The sequence below is a fragment of the Myotis lucifugus genome, unplaced genomic scaffold (genome assembly GCF_000147115.1).
Source record: "Myotis lucifugus unplaced genomic scaffold, Myoluc2.0 scaffold_3, whole genome shotgun sequence".
NCBI classification, from domain to species: domain Eukaryota; kingdom Metazoa; phylum Chordata; class Mammalia; order Chiroptera; family Vespertilionidae; genus Myotis; species Myotis lucifugus.
In genome coordinates this window covers 7262811-7285112 of record NW_005871051.1, presented here as the reverse complement: position 1 = coordinate 7285112, position 22302 = coordinate 7262811, and the positions used below count along the sequence as shown (strand labels likewise).

Genomic DNA, 22302 nt, shown 5'->3' with positions numbered 1-22302 from the left:
GTGAGACTGTGTGGGAGGGGAGCTCCCGTCTGGGTTCTGAGGAGAGCTTGAGAGGACAGAGAAATCCCAGAGCTCTGATGGTGTTTGAGGAAGCACCACATAGCAGCTGTTAGAAAGAGCATAAGCATGCCTGTAGCCTAAGCACCAGTGCAGTGGATCAAAAGGAGGGATCCCCAGGAAGGTCTGAAGACACAGGGGAAAATGATGGACTTCCCTAGGGTAGCTGGGTTCCCTGCCTGGCTGAGTTCTAATCAGGATATATCCCATTTATCTCAGTTCTCTCCTCTGGGGCTTTCTGTGTCAAGGGAGCACACAATTAATAGTGACCTGAACAGAAAACTCCTTCTCTACCAACTCTTTTTTTCTTTTTCTTTTACTGGTTCTGGTTGCCTTTCTTCACCCCTGTTTTTATCTCTTAATTTTGGCCTCTTTTAGTACTGACTGCATTTAATCTTTTCTCTTTTTCTAATATATTTTGTCATGGCTCTTATCAGAATAGAGGTCCGGTGCACAAATTTGTGCACAGAGGGAGGGAATCGTGGGAGGTTGGCCAGTGGCACCGAGGAGGGAGCTGGCCATCGTCCCCCCTGGGGAAGGGGCTGCATCTGCCACCACCCACCCCCGGTTCCCCATCTCAGCCTGGGGCCTAAAGGCCCCAGCAGACTTGGGAGAGGAGGCGACGGTCGCTGGGCCGGGCACAGAAGGAACAGACACCAGATGCCGACGCCACCGAGCAGTTACCCGCCTCCCCACTTCTCCTTCCCTCATTGCCAAGGCCCCCTGGGGAAGGGAGAGGATGGGAGCGAGACAAACCCTTGTGTTGAGGGCTGACTTTCAATAGATCACGGCGAGGGAGATGCTCTGCTATGTACAAAACCTCAACCCAGAAGCAGGTCTATGAATGGTTTAGCACCAGGGGCTGATGGGAGCCAGCCAGCTGGGGGGAGGGACCGCGGGCGGTTGGCCGGCTGAAGAAGGTTGGCTGTAGGAGCACACTGACCACCAGGGGGCAGTTCCTGTGTTGAGCGTATGCCCCAGGTGGTCAGTGTGCATCATAGCAAGTGGTTGACCGGTCGTTCTGGTCATTTGGTTGTAATAGTCACTTAGGGTTTTATATATACTAGAGGCCCGGTGCACGAAATTCATTCACAGGTAGGATCTCTAGGCCTGGCTGGCGATCAGAGACGATCAAGTTCCCCGCCTCCCCGCCTCCTCCTTCCCTTGCTGCCCGCACGGTTCCTAGCCTCCTGCTTCCCTTACTCCCTCAGCACCCCACGGCCACTGCTGGTCGCCCGCCATGTTCCGCACTGCCTCCTGGTGGTCAGTTTACATCATAGCAAGCCATCGAATTCCCGGTCTCCCGGTCGAACCCCTGAGGGGACACTTTTCATATTAGCCTCTCATATATATACTAGAGGCCCGGTGTACAAAAACTTGTGCACTCGGGGGTAGGGGATCCCTCTGCCCGGCCTGTGCCCTTTCGCAGTCTGGAACCCCTCGGGGGTGACCACTTGCTGGCTTAGGCCTGCTCCCCAGAGGATTGGGCCTAAGATGGCAATCAGACATCCCTCTGGCAGCCCGGCAGCCCTCGGGGGATGTCCACTTGCCACCAGGGAGCAGACCTAAGCTGCAGTCAGACATCCTCAGTGCTGCTGAGGAGGCAGGAGAAGCCCCCACCACCACTGCTGTACTGGCAGCCGTCAGCCTGCCTTGTGGCTGAGCAGAGCTCCCCACTGTGAGAGCGCACAGACCACCTGAGGGCAGCTCCTGCATTGAGCATCTGCCCCCTGGTGGTCAGTGTGTGTCATAGTGACCAGTCATTCCCAGTCTTTGTGCTGTTAGGGTCAGTTTGCATATTACCCTTTTATTATATAGGATAGAGGCCTGGTGCACGGGAGGGGGCCAGCTGATTTGCTCTGAAAGGTGTCCCGGACCCTGGCCAGCCTGGGTGAGGGGATGATAGCTGTTTGTAGCTGATCACACCCCCTTCAGGGTGGGGGTCCCCACTGGGGTGCCTGGCCAGCCTGGATGAGGGGCTGATGGCTGTTTGTAGCTGGTCACATCCCCTTCAGGGTGGGGGTCCCCACTGGGGTGCCTGGCCAGTCTGGGTGAGGGGCTGAGGGCCGTTTTCAGGCTGGCAGGCGACTGAAGCTCCCAGCCTCTTTTTTTTTCTTTTTTTTTTTTAATTCTGGGATTTATTTACCTTCTATAGCTGTCACAGGAGCTGAGAGCCGGCTCCAGCTCTGAGGCCATGGCTGGTATCTGGAGTTTGTTTAGCTTCTATAATTGAAACTCTGTTGCCATCACTGGCGCTCTAAGCTCTGAGCCCGCTTCCGGCTGAAAGCTGGTACCTGGGGTTTGTTTAGCTTCTATAATTGCAAGATTGTTGCATCCAGAGCTCAGAGCTGGGCCGCAGCAGGCGGGGAACCTTGGCTTCCTCCATCATTGGAGCAAGCAAGCCTCCTGTTCACTTCAGCTGCGTGGCTGCCGGCCGCCATCTTTGTTGGCAGTTAATTTGCATATCCTGCTGATTAGCCAATGGGAAGCGTAGCAGAGGTATGGTTAATTACCATGTTTGTCTATTATTAGATAGGATATATATAAAATAGAAAGTGGGTGAAGAAACTCTTTGCTATGTGTTTACTTAAATTTCTCATCTTTAGGCAGGTGCTTTGATTTTTGATTTTTGGAATTAAGTCTTCCAAGGGTCCTGACTTTCTCTCAGCAGTATGAAACCTCATATAGTCTAGGACAGGGTGTTTTACTGTCCTTTCTCCTTTTCCTAAGCTGCAGTGCATCTTTACCTGTACCTTGAAAGCTATAGAGCAGCGGTTCTCAACCTGTGGATCGCGACCCCTTTGGCGGTCGAACGACCCTTTCACAAGGGTCGCCTAAGACCATCCTGCATATCAGATATTTACATTACAATTCATAATAGTAGCAACACTGCAGTTATGAAGTAGCAACAAAAATAATTTTATGGTTAGGTCACAACATGAGGAACTGTATTTAAAGGGCCAGAAGGTTGAGAACCACTGCTATTGAGCTTTCTGTCCTATTTCTGACAAATTTATTGTTTCTTCATCTAAAAGGTATAAAATGGTACCTAGTTCATTCATTTGTCAGAAATTTACAGGAAAAATAAAGCTAGTGCTCATTCTAAGCAGGTTTGAGTATTTGTTTTTGAGGAAACTAAACAAAATTTGAGCTCAGGTAGTAAATTAGTAAAGGCACTACAAGATTTGTTTATACACACTTTTTTTACTCTGGATTTTATAACTCTTGTGAAAAAGTTCTCTCTTGGTGCTTCAGGAATGGGGAAGGCACCTATCATGGAAATTTGCGTCCTTCTTTTAAGTGGATAGAGAAGGGTCACAGAGCTCTTCCTGCTCTTTTTGCTACTCAGGTGATTTTTAGTTCAAAATAATATGTCTCTGTGGAAAATCTTGGGGCAGCCAACTCTGAACCCCAGTATTAATTTTAGCTGAGTTATTCTTACTAGCTTATATAGCATCTGGCATCTAGCATAAGTAAGCAAGCATCTGCATCCCTATTTCCTTGATGATGTCTGTTTGTCCCTATATTTCGAGTTGATTGCCTTGACACTTCAGTTCTCCAATGGTTCAAGAAAATTTGTAATTTTGATTATCCAGCTTATTTTATAATTGTAAGTAAAGAATGAGTCTCTTTCCAGCTATATATGTTATAATTGTGAAAAGTTGTCTAAATGGAGCCATCCTATATAAAGAGCTAATATGCAAATGGACATCACGCCCTCATGCCATAATGGCTCAGACACTCAACACTGGGGAGAGAGGAATGGAGACCAGCCAGGCACAAATGAGCTCGCAAGAGGGAATGGGGACCAGTCAGGCACAAATGAGCTTGCGAGAGAGGAATGGGGACCAGCCAGGCTGCGGCCCAGGAGAGGGACAAACTGCCCACCCCACAGTCCCAGGCGCCAGTGGCTACGCCTGTGGCATGGGAGAGAGACAAATCGCACTCCCCACAGTCCCAGGCACCAGCGGCTGTGTCTGCATCTGCGGCCTGGGAGAGGGACAAGCCGCCCATCCCGCGGTCCCGGGCACCTGCAGCTGCGGCCTGGGTGAAGTTGCCTGCCCACAGTCCCCTGCGGCTTCAGCTGGCCCAGGCGAAGCTGGCCCGGATCTTGGGTACCTGTGGCCGGCCAGAGGGAGGGAAGTCCAGATCCCGGGTGTCTGCGACTGGCCGGAGGAGGGAATCCTGGGTCCTGGGTGTGGGGCGAGGGAGAGGCGGTTAGGGGAGATCAGGCCAGCAAAGGAGCAGTTAGGGGCCATCAGGCAGGCAGGCAGAGGTGGTTAGGAGCAATCAGGCAGGCAGGCAGAGGTGGTTAGGAGCAATCAGGTAGGCAGGCAGAGGTGGTTAGGGTCGATCAGGCAAGCAGGCAGGCGAGCGGTTAGGAGCCAGCAGTCCCGGATTGCAAGAGGCAGTCGGACATCCCCCGAGGGGTCCCGGATTGGATAGGGTGCAGGCCGGGCTGAGGAACCCCCACCCCCCATATTCAAATTTCATGCACTGGGCCTCTAGTTTTAAAATGAAACCAGAGCAGCCATTCCAAAGGTACTACATTTCACATTTTACTCCTTAAAACTTTAGAATGCTTGAACTGGGCCAGATCTTTGGACTGGTCAAACCAGTATTGTCTTTCAAATAACTGTTTGCAAAGCTAACAAGAAAGCAGACATTTTGACCACAAGGACTAATTATTATAGACTCTGTCAATGTAAGAATGTCCAAACCTGTAGGGAATTTTTATAAAAGTATGAGTGAAACTGATGACATATATTAGGGAGCAAGATCTCAAATACTTCAAAGAATAACAGTTTTGCACCTTCTTTTAAGCATTAAAATTAAGAAGGAAACATAAGATTACATGGAGGCGGGAGGACTGGAATACAGGATAATTAACATGATCGTATGCTCTCTTGATGGTGTTTACAGCTTATTTCAAAGGTGTATTAACCTAGATGTACAGAAACAATAGACAGGGCTTACTTAGGCAAAGATACACTTTTTACTAAAGAGATTATATGCCTGGAAAATGACTACCTACCAGGACCTGCTCAACTAAGAACTTATGATCAGATCAGCCTTTGAGGTTACTTTGCATAGAAGACCTTTTTTGTTGTCCAAAACTTTCTTTCTGAAGACAGAATTAGTAACCATCTATGTGTAGTGTAGGGGAAGAAGAAACTTTCCTCTACCCTCCTAGGTTCTTTCCGTGGGTCTAATAAGTAAATTAACATGAGTCAGATTAACAAGAGAAAATCATCAAATTTAATAAATATGTACACATGGGTATCACACATACATGAAAGAGTCAGAGAACCCACATACATGAGAGACTCAAGGAAAGTTATGTCGATGTAAGAACATCCAAACTTGTAGAGAATTTTTATGAATTTATTTAAGTCAAACTGATAGCATGACATTCTGGGAAGCAAACTCTCAAATGCTCCAGAGAATGACAGTTTTGGAGTCCTTTTTATAAATTTCAAATCAAGGAGGAAACTTACAGAAGATTACATGAAAGTGGGACAGGATATTAACAAAATTATGTGCTCTCTTGATGGTGGTTACCCCTTAGAGAGGGGTCTGGGAAAGATTACTTTTAACATTTCAATGATGCACATTGTTCTAGATGCACAATGTTGCAATTATAGAAGCTAAACAAACCCCAGAAACCTGCTTTCAGCCAGCCAGGCCTCAGAGCTAGAGTTGCAACAGTGTTTCAATTATAGAAGCCAAACAAACCCAGATACCTGCTTTCAGCAGCCGAGGTCTCAGAGCTGGAGCCGAGCCTCAGAGCTAAAGCCGGCTCTCAGTTCCAGTGACAGCTATAGAAGGTAAATAAATCCCAGAATAAAAAGAAAAAAGAAAAAAAGGAGAGGTTGGGAGCTCAGTCACCCACCAGCCTGAAAACGGCCCTCAGCCCCTCACCCAGACTGGCCAGGCACCCCAGTGGGGACCCCCCACCCTGAAGCGGGTGTGACCAGCTGCAAACAGCCATCAGCCTCTCATCCAGGCTGGCCAGGCACCCAAGCGGGACCCCCACCATGAAGGGGGTGTGACCAGCTGCAAACAGCCATCAGCCTCTCATCCAGGCTGGCCAGGCACCCAAGCGGGACCCCCACCCTGATCTGGGACACCCTTCAGGGCAAACCAGCCGGCCCCCACCCGTGCACCAGGCCTCTATCCTATATAGTAAAAGGGTAATATGCAAACTGACCCTAACAGCAGAAGGACTGGGAATGACTGGTCACTATGACACACACTGACCACCAGGGGGCAGATGCTCAATGCAGGAGCTGCCCTCTGGTGGTCAGGGCGCTCTCACGTGGGAGGAGCTCTCCTCAGCCACAAGCCAGGCTGATGGCTGCCAGTACAGCAGTGGTGGTGGGGGCTTCTCCTGCCTCCTCAGCAGCGCTAAGGTAGTCCGACTGCAGTTTAGGCCTGCTCCCCGCTGGCAAGTGGACATCCCCCGAGGGCTGCCGGGCTGCCAGAGGGATGTCTGATTGCCATCTTAGGCCCAATCCCCCCGGGGAGTGGGCCTAAGCCAGCAGGTGGTCATCCCCCAAGGGGTCCCAGACTGTGAGAGAGCACAGGCTGGGCTGAGGGGCCCCTCCTCCCCCCCCCCCAAGTGCACAAGTTTTGTGCACCGGGTCTCTAGTCCTATATAATAAAAGTGTAGTGTGCAAATTGTTGCCCAGACCAGGAGTTCAACCAGGGGGCAGGGCCAGCCAGGGGAAGGGAGGGAGTACCTGGCCGGCAGCCAGCAGCCGCTAGGGACCCTACCAGTGTACAAATTTCATGCACTGGGCCTCCAGTTGCAGGCTAATAAGAGATGTTCAGTAATTAATAGTTTGTCCTGCCATGTATATTGGTTTAAAAACAAAAAGTTATTTCTGGTGATAGCTTATTATGGGCAAGACCTCTAATTTAAATTTTTAAAGAGAGAGAAAAAGTTTCTCATAAGCCTGCAGGATCTTAATTGCCTTCAGCTCAAAGTAATTTAAATGCTAAAGTGGTACATTTTGGGGAGACGTGTTCTGAACCCCTAAAATAGCTAAAGAGTAATTTAGCTAATCAGCTTGTTAGCACCAATAGAAACACCTTTTTTGTATTCATGAAATTATCCCATTCTTTTCTCATAAAATCCTCTTGCTCTCACTCTATAATCAGGACATTATGTTGGTTTCTGCTTGAATCTGTGCTTCCCCCAGTTGTAATTCTTTGATCCCAAATAAACCCTTATTGAATCTCATTTTGCTTTGTAAGTTATATATTAAGATAATCTTAACTTTTTCCAAAATACTATTTCTTAAATTAGCCTCAGATAATTTGTTTACTTGTGCAAAAATAAATCCTATCTAATAAAGAGGGAATATGCTAATGGACCCCCATGCTGTCACAAAGATGGCGGCGCCCACAGCCAATAAGAAGGGAATATGCTATTTGACTGCCCCACCCTCAAAGATGGCAGTGCCCACAGCCAATAAGAAGGAAATATGCTAATTGACTGCCCCACCCTCAAAGATGGTGGTGCCCACAGCCACAAGATGATGGCACCCAGTCCCCTCAGCCCCACTGGGGCGGCAGGGGCACAGCAAGGCCAGGCCCACCCCCGGGCGGGCCCAGCCACTTCACGCTCCTGCCTCCGGAGTCCCCCAGTCCCCTCAGCCCCCCAGCCGCCCAGGGCCGGCCCAAGGAGCAGGCAAGCCAGCTGCCCAAGGCCACCTGAGGCTCAGGTAACCAGGGCTGGTCGAGGCTTGCGCAGCCAGCAGTGGCAGCAGCAGATGTGTGATAGGGCATCGCCTTCCCCTGATCACTGGGTCGCCTCCCACCCCTGAGAGCTCCCGGACTGTGAGACGGGGAGGTTGGGCTGAGGAACCCCCTCCTCTAGTGCATGAATTTTCATGCACTAGGCCTCTAGTCTATCATAAAAGGGTAATACACTAATCAGACCGGACAGCTGAACGACCTTCCAGGTGTCATTTGGGATGTCCTTCCAAACTAAGCCGTGGGGGCAGAGGCGGTTAGGGGCAATCAGGCAGGCAGGCAGAGAGGTTAGGGGCGAACAGGCAGGCAGGCAGGCAGATGAGCGATTAGGAGCCAATGGTTCCAGATTACGAGAGGGATGTCCGACTGCCGGTGGGATCAGGCCTAAACCGGCAACCAGACATCCTCCAAGGGGTCCCAGATTGCGAGAGAGTGCAGGCTGGGCTGAGGGACCCCGCCTCCCTGCCCCCGTGCACGAATTTTGTGCACCAGGCCTCTAGTAACAAAATAATAGCCAAAGCACATTTATCTAGAAGTTACAAAGAAAAACAAAATTTTAGAGCCTTTTAACCATTATAAACAGCATCAGAGAGGAGGGTCAGCATGCCCAACAAGGAATAGTTTATGTATGATAAGACAATCATGGAATATCCAAGCATGGCCAATAAGAATGATATCCTGGACAAATAACTCCAGAAGAGTCTATTAATTTCATCCCATAAATTATCACTGTTTGTTTTTTGTAAAACATGCTTTTATTGATTTCAGAGAGGAAGGAAGGGGGAGAGAGGGATAGAAACATCAATGATGAGAATCACCGACCAGCTGCCTCCTGCATGCCCACCACTGGGGATTAAGCTTGCAACCCGGGCATGTGCCCCTGACCAGAATCACACCTGGGACCCTTCAGTCCACAGGCCAACTCTATCCGCTGAGCCAAACCAGCTAGGGCTTATCACTGGTTTTTAAAAAGTGTTACTAATGGGGGAGATTTACAGCATAACCCTCTGTGTAAACATAATGCTTATTAGCATATATTTTAATTCAAAATAAAACTTTATAAGATTCTCACTTCATCAAGTAGAAATACAAGTAATGATTTCTGATGTCTTAAAATAATTATTAAAAATCTGTATAATTAAAAAAATTGGATGCCTGAACCAAATTATTTAATCATTCAAAATTATTCATTCAGCACCTTGCCAGGAGGACTTCTGTGAGCGTTGGGGATCCTGTACAGCAGAGGTAGATAGATCTAACACCCTCAGCAAACCACTGAAGTCAAGATTCTGAGTGAGCAACATCAGTTAAGGATTGCCACTTTACAAAATATTGTTTTGAGAAGGCTTGTTTTTGCCTAGAGTCTAGATTCTCTACATTATAATAAAATCCAGCATGCCAAGATTTATAATTCTTGGTTTATGTGCTTCCTTCTTAAGTAGAATAAAAGCTCCTTGAATAAAGTGATTGCCCTGTATACCACTATATATTCATGAGTGTTGCAAGGTGTTTGTATCCAGACAGGTGCGAAGTGACTTTTGGGTAAACATTCATTTGGGTATATATCAATGCAAGTCAGAGGAGATTTTTCTTTATGTTTCCAGGTTCCTGTGGTCTCTGTGATGGCTACTGGTTCTCCCCTAAGGATAATGGAGTAGTAGTTTATACTGTTATAAAGGGTAATCAGGAGATTCTGAAAATCAAATAAAGCCACCAATGAGATGTCAGATATGAATGAGGTGGGATGTGGCTTAGATAGAAGAAATTATTCAGGGAATATTTAAATTTGGCAAGAAAAAGACAGAGTGACAGAAAAGAGCAGGGACATAAGAACATCAGGTAGGGATAGGAAAGCTAATTAGTTTTATCCTTTTATTGTATGAATGAAAATAGAATGTCCCCAGAGGTAAATTGGCTTTCCAATGCCACATAAGACTTATTTATTCTACAGAGGCTGAATTAGAGAAAGATGAACAGAATGAAGGATGATAATGAGGGGAGATGCTGAAAGCCAAAGAAGAGAGTCAGAACTGAAGGGGAAATGAGAAGCTGAATTGGTGTCTAGGGTTTAGGGAAGGAGCACTGTTTTTTTTTGTGTGTGTGGTTTTTTTGTTGTTTTTTGGTGGTTTATTGGTAGAAGAAGGAAGTCAGAATAGAGGTATTGTGGGGTAGGTTTATTTAAAACACAAATTGAAGACAAACTTTCTGAGAGAAAGGAATAACATCTGTAACTGAAATGCTGTTTCTGCAGATTACATTCCTAGCAGTTCTCCTCGCAGCTGGTGACAATGAAGATGGTAAGAATTCTAGCAACTGCCCAGTTCAGGGTTGGGGGTGAGGGGAACATGGTGTGTGTGTGTGTGTGTGTGTGTGTGTGTGTGTGTGTGTGTTTGCGCGTGTGTGCGCGCATTGTCCTCACGGCATACCTGGAGAGTGAGAATATGTCAGCATAGTTCCATTCTGAATATACCATACTCTAGGACCCTGTGCTCTTCTGAAGGTTGTACGTAAAGCATGGGGCCTTGGGCAGGTGAATGTTTGCTGAGGTAACAATGGCTTCCCTTATCCAGACTCTGAGTTTTCCCTTTCTGACACCTTTCTTCATTTTTTCTCCACATTCTGTCTGTTCTTTTGACACAGCCTTCCAGGAGCAGATCTCCTTCCACATGATCCATATCTCATCCTTCTACAATCATTCCTGGACACAAAATTGGGGCTCTGGTTGGTTGGGTGAGTTGCAGATTCTTGGCTGGAACAGTAACTCTTACAGTGTTATTTTCCTGCGGCCTTGGTCCAAGGGCAACTTCAGCAACAAGGAAATAACAGAAATGGAAAAGTTCTTCCGAAGGTTACACATCGAATTGCCGCCTTTAATTCGCAAACATGCCAGTGAATGGAAGTTTGAGTGTAAGTTCAATTCCCAAAATGGGGAGGTGCAATGTGGGTGGGATGTGCGTGTCTCAGTGAGTTTCCCATTCCGATTTTTCCCTGCATTCAATTACTTCAGCAATCTCTGTCTGTACATTCACTGTAACCTACGGTATTACATTCACCCTACATCAGCGGTCACCAAGCTTTCAGACCTCATAGACTACCAGTGGTCCATGGACCATCAGTTGGCGACCGCTGCTCCAAAGGTTTCCCTAAACCAGCGGTCGCCAATCTTTTGGACCTCACGGACCACCAGTGGTCCACAGACCACTGGTTGGTGACCGCTGCCCTAGATATAATCATAACTCTCTCACACCAAAGCCTTCTTTATTCTCTTGCTCTCATCATTTATGTCACCTTTTTTCAATTTGCTCCCTGCCATTTCCAAAAAATATGTCGTTCTTTTTTTTTCCCACCTTCAAGTACCACCAATTATGCTTTCTCTGAACTTCTGATCAAACTAAACTTTGTTCCATTACCTCTAATACCCCAAAATTCTCTCTTCTACTTCCTTTTTTCGCTTCCACTAATTTCATCTTTACTCCCTCTTTCCTCTAATTTACAAGCCTTCTTCCCTAGATCCCTTTGAGGTACAGATGACAGGAGGCTGTGAGCTGCACCCTCGGGAAGGCAAGGTAGTCTTCCTGCAATATGCTTACCAAGGATCAGAGCTCCTGACCTTCCAGAACAATTCATGGCTGCCATCTTCAAAGGGTGGAACAAGAGCTCAGGAGGTGTGTAGACTATTCAATCAGCGCCATGTCGTCAACATAATAATACAGAGGCTGCTCAGGGACACCTGCCCACGTTTCCTTTTGGGCCTCTTTGATGCAGGGAAGGCAGATCTTCAGAGAAAAGGTCAGTCTCACATCCTTCCTCCAAGCATTTTCTATTCTAAAATTTACCTTCCTACCTCCCCTTTACATTGAGGAGGTTCATATCTTCACATAAGTTTACACAGACACATCTATCAATTCCCAGCATGTGACAGATGTGTCCGTCTAAATTGATGTGAAGATATGAACCTCCAAGTCTGTGTTAGAGTCCTTATCTGAGTATCTCTCCTGTTCTCTGCAGTAAAACCAGAGGCCTGGCTGTCCACTGGCTCTAATCCTGGTCCTGGCCGTCAGATGCTGGTTTGCCATGTCTCTGGCTTCCATCCAAAGCCAATTTGGGTAAAGTGGATGCGAGGTGAACACGTACAACAGGGCACTCAACAAAGTGGTATCTTGCCCAATGCTGATGGGACATGGTACCTTCAGGTTTTCTTGGAGGTGGAAGCCACTGAGACATCTGGCCTGTATTGCCGAGTGAGACATAGCAGCCTAGGAGGCCAGGACATCCTCCTCTACTTGGGTAAGAAACACTGGGGCCCACACTGGGAATAGGAGTGGATAACGGTCTACAAGCAGAGCAGGAGAGCCAAATAAGATTTGGGATTTATGGACTCCAGACCCAAAAGAATTAAAATAATTCAATAAATAGAAGAGTTAAAAATGAGAGACCTGCAGATGTAGGAAGATGTTGAGGTGAAAGATTCATTTCTGAAGAGGGATGAGAGAAGAAAGAGGAAAAAAGGAGATTAATGAGAACATTCCAAAGAAAAAAGGCAGACCAGGGAAATGCAGTAAACAGGGGTGGGTTTGAAATGACACCTTGTGTGTACCCAAACCCACAGAACATCATCAAGGCTCTATGGGCTGGATCATCTTGGCAGTGATGGTGCCCCTGGTGCTTTTGACATGTCTTGCATTTTGGCTTAGGAAGCGCTGGTGAGTTTTTTATGCCCATCTTTCCTGTTCTTTTATCCACTCCCTACTTACCTTCCTCCCTCCTTGCCTCCCTCTCCCCACCCCTTCTCTCTTCTTAGTCCTTCTTTCCCCAGTCCCCTTCCTTTACTCTTCAATTCTCACCTCCACCTCATGCAGAGTAACTTCCATCTCTGTTCTTATTAGGTCACACTGTGAACCTCCTCCCACTCTTCTTCCTTTGGAATGAGATCCAGCAGCCCAAGGACTCAGGACATATTTGAATGCACATGGTGATAATATGCTTTCAACTCTCCTGGTACAGCTGTTATTGTTTATTGATGTTTGTTTAATGATCCATTATTAAGATAAGGTAAAGGTAATTTTGCAGGACTTGCTTTCTGACCTGGCTCAGAGATAAAAAGTCTTATTTTAACTCTGGATAAAATGAGATCCTAGCAACCGCTACTTATTGAAACATTAATGAATCTCAGGCCCATTTCAGATGTCACGCCTCTATGGGGGCCTTCCCTGATTCACAAGTGGAAGCAGCGTTTGAACTCCCACCATACTTTTCAGCGTACTTTGCTGAATTTTCTCTCACTTTTTATCCTTTGTTGCAGTTTATGTAGGCCCTTTTTCCTCTTCGGATTTTTAAGCTTCTTAAGAACAAAGTCTATATCTTTTTTAAAGTTTGTATCATTTACAAAGTGTATTAAATGAATGTAGTATGTTTTCAATAAAAGTCTGTGTTAAATTTACGCCAAATATATAGTCTTTTCTTGTTCTTTATCTTCCTGACATGTTTGTTGTAATTGGGACGTTTTATGCTCTTTTTGTTTAGTCTTCACCGTGTACTAGTTCCTTAGTAACTTACTTCTCTGAATTCTGAGGAGAAACACAATTTTGCCTCTGACCATTCTTTTTTTATTTTTTTGTTAATCCTCACCGGAGGATATTTTTTCCATTGATTTTTAGAGAGAGAGGAGGGTAGAGACAGAGAGAGAAACATTGATGTGAGAGACACATCTATTGGTTACCTATTGCATGCGCCCCAACCTGGGCTGGGGTTTGAACCTGCAACTGAGGTACATGCCCTTGACCAAAATCAAACCTGAAACCCTTCAGTTCACGGGTTGATACTCCAGCCACTGAGCTAAACGGGCTAGGGCACCTCTGACCATTCTTATAATTTAACTGTAGAGACCTACTGGTGTGAAAGTTTTGCTCCAAGTATTTTAAACAAAAAGAGGAAGGAAGGATATAGTCCTTGCTATTTAGTGTGGTTCAGGGACAAACAGCTGAGTTATCACCTTGGAATTTGTTAGAAACCTATATTCTTGGACCTCACACCTCAGACTTACTGAATCATAATTGCATTTTAGCAAAATCAAAAGGGATTCATAGGTACATTAAAATTTGAAAAGCAGTGATATTGGTGTAGTCTGAGAGGTAGCAGTATAAGCATGTCACAGAAGCAAAAAGAAAATGGTCAAGAAAAGAGAACAGCGTGTTGACAGGACTGAAGTGAGACCAAAGCAAGGAGAGTACATACAGTACATTCTTGCTATTTATGGTGGTTGTGTTAAGGACACTGTGATCACTGAGTTAATGAATGCTGAGCCACTGCTCCTAGGGAAATAACCGAGGAACACTGATGTGAGGGTAACATTTGTTACAGGGTTATGCTCCTATAAATTTCTGGTTAAACCATTTGATCAACTAAATACACACACAGCTGTTTTATATGTGTTTCTGTTTAAAGACACCTTTTTTACCATAGATATAATTTCAAATAATTTATTTATTGCATGTAGTATTTTTTAATGTTTTTATTGATTTGAGAGAGAGGAAGGGAGAGGAAGAGAGAGAAAGAAACATCAATGTGAGAGAGAAACAGCAATCTGCCACCTCCTGCAAGCACCCCAACTGGGGATCGAGCCCACAAGGAATAGAGCTGTGACTTTCTGGTGCCTGGCATGGCGCTCAATCCACTGAACCACAGTGTGAGGGTTGCATTTTTTAAATAACAGAACACTAGCCAAGTGTGTTTTACCTTTTCCTGACCCTGGGCAACGTAATTGTAAGTGTTTTTTACTTTTAGCCATACAGCTGGGCTATTATGCTTTAAAAAAACAAAAATAGTCATTTTACCATGAATTCACAAATCCAGTTCCTTCTGCATCTATTCCATAGCTTAATCATAGCATTATAAATGTTACTTCAGCAGTGAGCAGCTCCACATACAGATCAGCAAATTCCTTTGCTTTTTTCCAGGCCTACTGACTGTATTGTAGATTTATTAACACTGATCTCATGGCCCACAACACTGTAACTCATGCCGGAACAAAGCATATCTACCTATACATTTCCTCTTTAAGACATATTACAGTCTGTTTGTGCTTAGGAATACTAGAAAGCTCATCTGCACTGTTTTAGGGATATTTTAAACATCTAAATTACCAACACAAAGCAAAAAAAAAAATGTGGCACTAAATAGACCATGAAAGGGACACCTGTTTATAGTGTGAGAACTAAAATAAGAAGGCAGAGTGTCACTTTGTTCAACTTCAGCACAAACTGCAGTGTAAGTTGATATATCCATGACTAGACTTCAATCACTTCATTAATTAATTCCAAAAATAATTCTTAAGCACTTTCTATGCAGCAGGGACATATTGAGTATAAAGTAGTGAGGAAGAGAAAGATCATCACTGCCTTCTGAGCTTGAAAATTTTGTCTTCCTAATTTGATTCCACAAGTTTACCCTTTTCATTGTTAGATTTTAGTTTCCTAGTACAGCAACTTATAGGATTAAACTAGGGAAAAGGGACTGAGTTCTAGTTTGTTTAGAGAGCTGAGATAGGGGGGACTGGCAAAGAGAACATCCTTATGAACCTAGTGCACCTGCACATGTCAAAATTTTTGCAAAATAAAGTTGAGATGGGAGAGGGAGGAAAAGGTCAAAATAATGGGGCAAGGGAGAGTAAACAGTGGAACCGCCGCACTCTTCCTAACTGAATTAGGCTGGTTGGTTGCTTCTCTAGGTGCCAATCTACCTTGTCACCATGCAGAGCAGCCATGTGGTTTATGGTTGGTTGATTCCACTCTCATCTGTACTTTAAACCTCATCAGCCTAAGGCAAATATGAGAAAGCATCCCTGACAATGTAATGGGCTAAAGGACGGGCTGGTAACCTATAATTTAAGCCAAATCATCATATAGACCTCACTTATCCTAGAACTCAGAGTGATGGTTCAGGGCTAGGTATCTGCTCTAAGGTGAAGTCTGATTCTTAAGTGTGATGGTAAGGAAAAGAGATGCTCTTTCTTGTCCTGGATGTTATGGTGTGAGGTATAAAGCTTGAAACAACTGAAGCTAGCCCAGCCCGTGTGGCTCTGTGGTTGAGCATCGACCTAGGAACCAGGAGGTCAAGGTTTGATTCCCAGTCAGGACACATGCCTGGGTTGCGGGCTCAATCCCCAGTAGGGGGCATGCAGGAGGCAGCTGATCAATGATGCTCTCTTATCATTAATGTTTCTATCTCTCTCCCTTCCTCTCTGAAATCAATAAAAATAAAAAATAAATAAATAAATCAGAGGGGTTATCCTGGGGGCAGAGGTTCCCCCTTAAGGAGTGAGGGCTCCCAACCCCCCATCAGGTCCTCCAGCCCAGGGTTTTAGTGCCAGGAAGAGAAGTTCCCATAAGTTCTGGCTGTGAAAATCAGCAGAGATTGTGGCTGTGATGGAGGGCTTCTGGAGTCCCAGTCATTCCTCTTAAAGGGCCAGCACAAACTTATTTGCTGACAGGCTCACTCATTTTGAGCTCTGGCAGCTCAAAAGGCACCAGGGATACACAAGAAGGTACTAAATTGCCTGTCTTTACATCAAGGACTAGAGGTGCAGCTTTCTCTTAGACGTGCTAACAGAGGCCATTATTCCTTTGCTAAGTTCTCCCCCTACAGGTGCAGGCAGGCACTATATCTGAGTATCCATCACCCTGGCTAACACCATCGACCCTGACCTGGTGATTCCGTGAGACCCTGACCCACCCAACTTGTGGGCCCAAGCAAGCCTCTTCCAGTGGTTTTCTATACAAATGGCCTGTCTTGGCTCATAGAGGAGACTTTCCTAAAATCACTTAAAGGCTCACAAACCATAAACATATGGAATTTGGCCTCAATGTGCCCTGTATTGCTTGATAAGTGGCCTCAGGCTAGACACTTGTGGCAGCCAGACTTGGTTCAAAACTTGGCCTCTCTCAGGCACCACCAAATCCAGCACAAGGGGCAACCATCGGCAGGTCACTTTATAGCTCAGAGCAGGAGGCCCCCAAGCAGGGCACAGGCAGTGGCTGACCTTGGCCTGCACCTTCCAAGAGGCCTGAGAACCAACATACCCAGTGCCCAACTTCAGGCTCCACCAGAGCACCACTTCCACAAACAACACACTCAAAAGGCAGACTGGGCAGGCACCAGAACCCCATGAAAGCGAATCCAGCTCCACAGGATTAGCCTTTGCACAGTATCTCCTCTGCAATAGTCACAACCAGTCCTCAAGCCAGTCTGAGGATCAATTCCCTCCCATTGACATGCCAACAGCAATCAAGGCTCAACTACACTGGAGGGCACACAGGACCCACACGAGGAACACACCTTGAGTGCCTGGCTCAGGTGAACTGAAAGCATGTGCCACTGAGCCACACAGGACACTTGCTACATAAAAACACGCTTACCAAAACAGGCAGCCAAAATGAGGAGACAAAAAACCATGTCCCAAATGAAAGAACAGAACTCCAAAAAAAAGAATTAAACAAATTGGAGACAAGCAATGTATCTGATGCAGAGGTCAAAACTCTGGTAATAAGGATGCTCAATGATCTCAGTGAGAACTTCAACAAAAAGATAGGGAAACGGAAACTCCTTTCCCCCAGGAGCGTGGGGTCTTAACCCACAGAAGGATCCCCAACACAGAGCAACAGTGATGGAAAGAGGAACCTGCATAGATGAGCATCTGCTGGTGAAAATCGGTGGAGTTCAGTCTGCCTGGGAGACAAGTGAGTCTGCTAAAGACACAGACATCTCCCCAGGTAAGAGCACTCCTGTTGTTATAGCACCAGCCTGGGGAATACACTGCCTGGTCCCCAACTGCTGACGAGACCACTCTGCTGTGCTGGGCCCCCTTTTTCTCAGGAGGCTCTTGACGCAGACTTAGACAGTGACTAGACTGTGTGCCTTTGGAAAGGGGGCCAATCTCCCCCACCTTGAGCACAGCCAGTGCCTCCCAACCCCACCTGTTGAATTACTTGGCCAGCCTTGTCCTGCTGAGGTCAGCTGTGCAGGGGCATCAGAGTGTTGTGCAGAGCTGGCACTTTCATAGTGTGCCTCCCAGAGAAGCTTTTTAAAAATTATTTACTTATTTATTTTTTTATGTAATCCCCACTCCAGGATATGTTTACTGATTTTAGAGGGAGATCAGGGAGGAAAGAAAAAAAGAGACATCAATTGACTGGAGGTCATGTGGTCAGGCATTCAATGAGTGTACAAGACAACGCTCCAACAAACTAAGCCACCAGGCCAGGGCTCCCAGGGAAGCTTTTGTTTAAGAATTAGAAGGTTGGGTACTGGTCTGTGTAGCTATATCAACAGGAAGCCCCACTTATCTTCTCTGCAAACTCACCACACCCTCCCCAAGAAGGGGAAGAAGTGCCTGCCCCCCTACTACAGGCTTGCAGGCACCACCCCCCAATGGGAGTCTGTTTGGATCTGCCCTTCCAAGTCCCAGACACCAAACCTAGCTGAGCTCAGTTCTGCAGAGGGAAGGGAGAGCTGCTCAGAGCTGGGATATTAGAGTGTGAGTCCCTCAGAGGCTACTGTCTGCGACCAGGAAAAAGTACTTAGCCCATTCCTGCGAGCTGGGCCAGCATCAATCCCAACGGGAGACTCTTGATCGGTCCTCCTGAGTCCAATGGCTCTGCCCAGCAGAGCTGACTCATGCAGAGAGGATGGCTGGCTGCACCCAACTTAAACCTGCAGCGTGCCCCTCCTGGGTGAACCAGAGTTGGAGACTCTGGCAGAGACTGAGTGGTTTGGCTCTGGAGTAGAGACCACTTTTCCTCTCATTGAGTGCCTGACCACATGACCTCCAAGAGGGGACCCACTAGCTCTGGTTACCCACCCCTACCAAGCTTGCAACTTGTGGAAGGGGCTGTGGGTTGCGGCCAGCCTGGGCACAATCTCCAACCATTCTTCAGAAGACTCTGGAGGAAGATTAGGCAACCCCAGGGAGAGGTGGAATAGCTGACAAGGAGAGGTGGACCTCAGAGAACCTGTCCTCTTACATGCCCCCAGCTCAAAGTTGAAGGAAACTGATCCTTATACACAGACTAGAGGCCCGGTGCATGAAATTCGTGCACAGGTAGGGTACCTAAGCCTGGCCGGCAATCAGGGCCGATGGGGGCCTTCCAGCTGCTGTCCGGGGCCTCCCTTCCCCAGTTGCTGGCTGCTGGCCAGGGCCTTCCTTCATTCTGTGCCACCCCCTAGTAGTCAGCACATGTCATAGCAAGCGACTGGTCTCCTGGTTGAACTCCTGTGGGGACAGTTTGCATATTAGGCTTTTATATATATAGACTGGCTTCTCCCACAAACACCCAGGCCAAGGAGATGCAGCCACAAAGGTGAAAACCATAGTAGCTCCAGACAGGTAGCCCAATGCTGGTTAAGCATAACATCTGACATGAACCCCACCCAAGTGGGCTCAGAACCAACAAAACCAGTGGTGGACTTCAGACCATACCAGAGCTCAACCCAACTAGCCAAACAATTGGCACACCCAAAAGGGAATTCTGGTAGGCACTAGGCCCTGCTGGAAACAACTTCACCTTAGGGGACAGCCCCTGCACAACACCTCACACAGTGATTGAGGTTTATCCTTACAGTCAGCCAGCCTGAAGGGTTAAGTCCACCCACAAAAGGCTCAACAGCATTCAAAACTAAACTACAACAGGAGGGTGCACATAACAAACAAGAAATATTCCTGGAGCACGGAGCTCAGGTGCTCTGGAAGGTTTTGCCACTGAGCCCAACACCTTCATCATAAAGCCACCATAACAAGTTTGGGAGTTGTACCCGATCTACTTAATACTCAGAGACAAAATGGGGAAATAAATAAATATGTCCCAAGTTAAAGAGTAAGAAAAATACCCAAAGAATTAAATTAAATGAAGCAATCAAAATACCAGAGGCAGAATTTAAGACAATGGTTTTAAAGATGCTCTAGACCTTAGGGGAAGAATGGATATCCCAGTGAGACTTTAAACAAAAAGATATAAGCATCAAAAAGGACACAGAAACCACATAAAAGAACCACTCAGAAATGAAGAATAAGTAATAGAATTCAGTCAAACGTCTCCCATCTAGAACAATTCCATTCTTGACCACGTTGTTCACGGAAAAAACATCTTGGTTGTGGAACAAAACTTCAGTTTTCAACGTGACAGCCCATTCATGCATGATAAGAAGCATCTCTCAGGCAACAAAGGAGAGAATGCTTTTAAAACATAAAAAGGCCATCGAGAGTGCTAATGTTACAAAGGGTGTGAAAGTGCTCACAAAACAACAACCATAGGCAATTGAAAAGGTAGAAAAACTTTTGTTAATAAACAAAAAGCAGTTAGCCGGTGATAGTATTTCAGAGGTAGCAATATATGAAAAATTCCGTTTAAGACCAGTAGGGGGAAATCTTTAAAATGTACATTCTCAAGCCTCAACCAAAATCTACTACAGAATATCTCAGTGATGGAGAACCTTTTGAGCTCGGCATGTCAGCATTTTGAAAAACCCTAACTTAACTCCAGTGCCGTGTCACATATAGAAATTTCTTGATATTTGCAACCATAGTAAAACAAAGACTTATATTTTTGATATTTATTTTATATATTTAAATGCCATTTAACAAAGAAAAATCAACCAAAAAAATGAGTTCGCGTGTCACTCCTGACACGCGTGTCATAGGTTCGCCATCACTGGAATATCTGGAGATCAGGCCTGGGAATCTGCTCTTTTGATAAGCTTCAGATTATTCTAAGATATGAGGATGTTTTAAGAATTTGATCACAGACCAAAACAAGTAATTATGAGAAATGAAAATAAAAATTATGAGAAACAGTCTCAGAATAAAACACTTCAGGATAAGACCTGTAATACACCTACCTGTGTAGCTTTGTCCTTCATGCAAGGAGCAGTTTGACCATGATTATCACGAGGCCAGTGCCCTGCAAGGTATGGAGCAGCAAGTGTATCCAGAGAGGAAGTGCGGCGAATAATAGTAGAGGGGCTTGAGGAAGGCGGTCGTGTTTTGTCACCTAAATTTAAGGCAAATATATTTATTTTAAAAATAGATGAAAGAAGAAAAAAAGTAGAACCTAAGTTTTAAAACAGTCAGGAGTTTTCCAACTAAAATATAAAATATATATAACAAAAAGCAATTATAAACTACTAGAGGCATGGTGCACGAAATTCATGCATGGGTAGTGTCCCCAGGCGTGGCCAGAGATCAGGGCCGGCCACGGCCTCCCTTCCCCAGCTGCCGGCTGGGGCCTTCCTTCATTCCACGCCACCCCCTGGTGGTCATCACACGTCATAGCAAGTGATTAGTCTCCCGTCAAACTCCCATGGGGACAATTTACATATTAGCTTTTTATATATAGATTTACTCACACAACATTGGATGAATGTCCAGGGAATTATACTAAGTGAAAACAGTCAATCTCAAATACATGATTTCATTTATTTAACATTTTTGAAATGACAACATTTTAGAAATGATGGAAGATTAGTGGTTGCCAGGGGTTAGAGATAAGGGAGGAAAAATAAAAGTACTGGGAGAGAAGCAGGGACCCTTGTGATAAGGAAGTATTCAGTATCTTGACTGAAGTGGCAGATATAGAAGCATACAAACAAGAGTAAAAGTATAGAATTACACACACACACAAAAGAATACAAGTAAAATTGAAGACATCTGAAAAAGCAGTGAATTGCACAATGTCAATATTCTGGATATAACGTTGTAGAGTAATAGTTCTACAAAGTGTCATTTGGGGAACCCAGGCAAAGTGTACAACTGCAATTTCTTACAACTGCAATTATCCCTATAAACACACACACACACAGAAAAGACAAAGGTATGTCTATCAATTTAAAAAGTGTTCATCTGGGTTTTAAAATTAAATTGGTATGATATGTAAAATACTCATTCATCATTATACCATCTATACTCAAAAGGATATAAGGCAGTTAAGATAAAGTTAAAATTATATTTTAACCTACTTCTATAAAAACCATTATCTTAGTGAGATTTTGTTACAATAAATACACTGCAAGAAACCATATTAACCAGGCTACAAAAGTTCTAATTAAAGCCACATATGTAAAAATTTTTGCATTTCAAGATACTGATCGCTATATACTTAGATGTAAACCAAAAGCAAGATACTAGAGGTAATAGGAAGTTAGAGGTGATGCAGAAGAAACACCCTCATATCTCCTTTTTTTTTTTTTTTTGATGTGGGTTAGGTGTAGACTTAGCTAATTTATGCTGTAAATTAAAGAAAATTAAGAAGCTTAAATATATTAAACATAAATATATGCATTCATAAAATTATAATACTACTAGTGGCCCAGTGCACGGATCCGTGCACATTGAAAGGAAATTAATTAGAAGAAATATTTTAATATCGCTATTCACTCTTTATAATAGAAGTGTCAACCAAATTCACGATTGACAATGACAGATCGAAACACACCCGT

At 45.3% G+C, this 22302-nt stretch overlaps 1 protein-coding gene across 1 annotated transcript in view; it reads right to left on the bottom strand.

Annotated features, from left to right (window-relative positions):
- Positions 1 to 20858, bottom strand: part of FAM117B (family with sequence similarity 117 member B) — a 60302-nt gene extending 39444 nt beyond the window's left edge. The window contains exon 1 of the mRNA XM_023760361.1: positions 20707 to 20858. Within this exon, the coding sequence (XP_023616129.1) occupies positions 20707 to 20727 (21 nt within the window). The 5' untranslated portion in view covers positions 20728 to 20858. The remainder of the gene's footprint in view (positions 1 to 20706) is intronic.
- Between the last annotated feature and the right edge of the window lie 1444 nt (positions 20859 to 22302).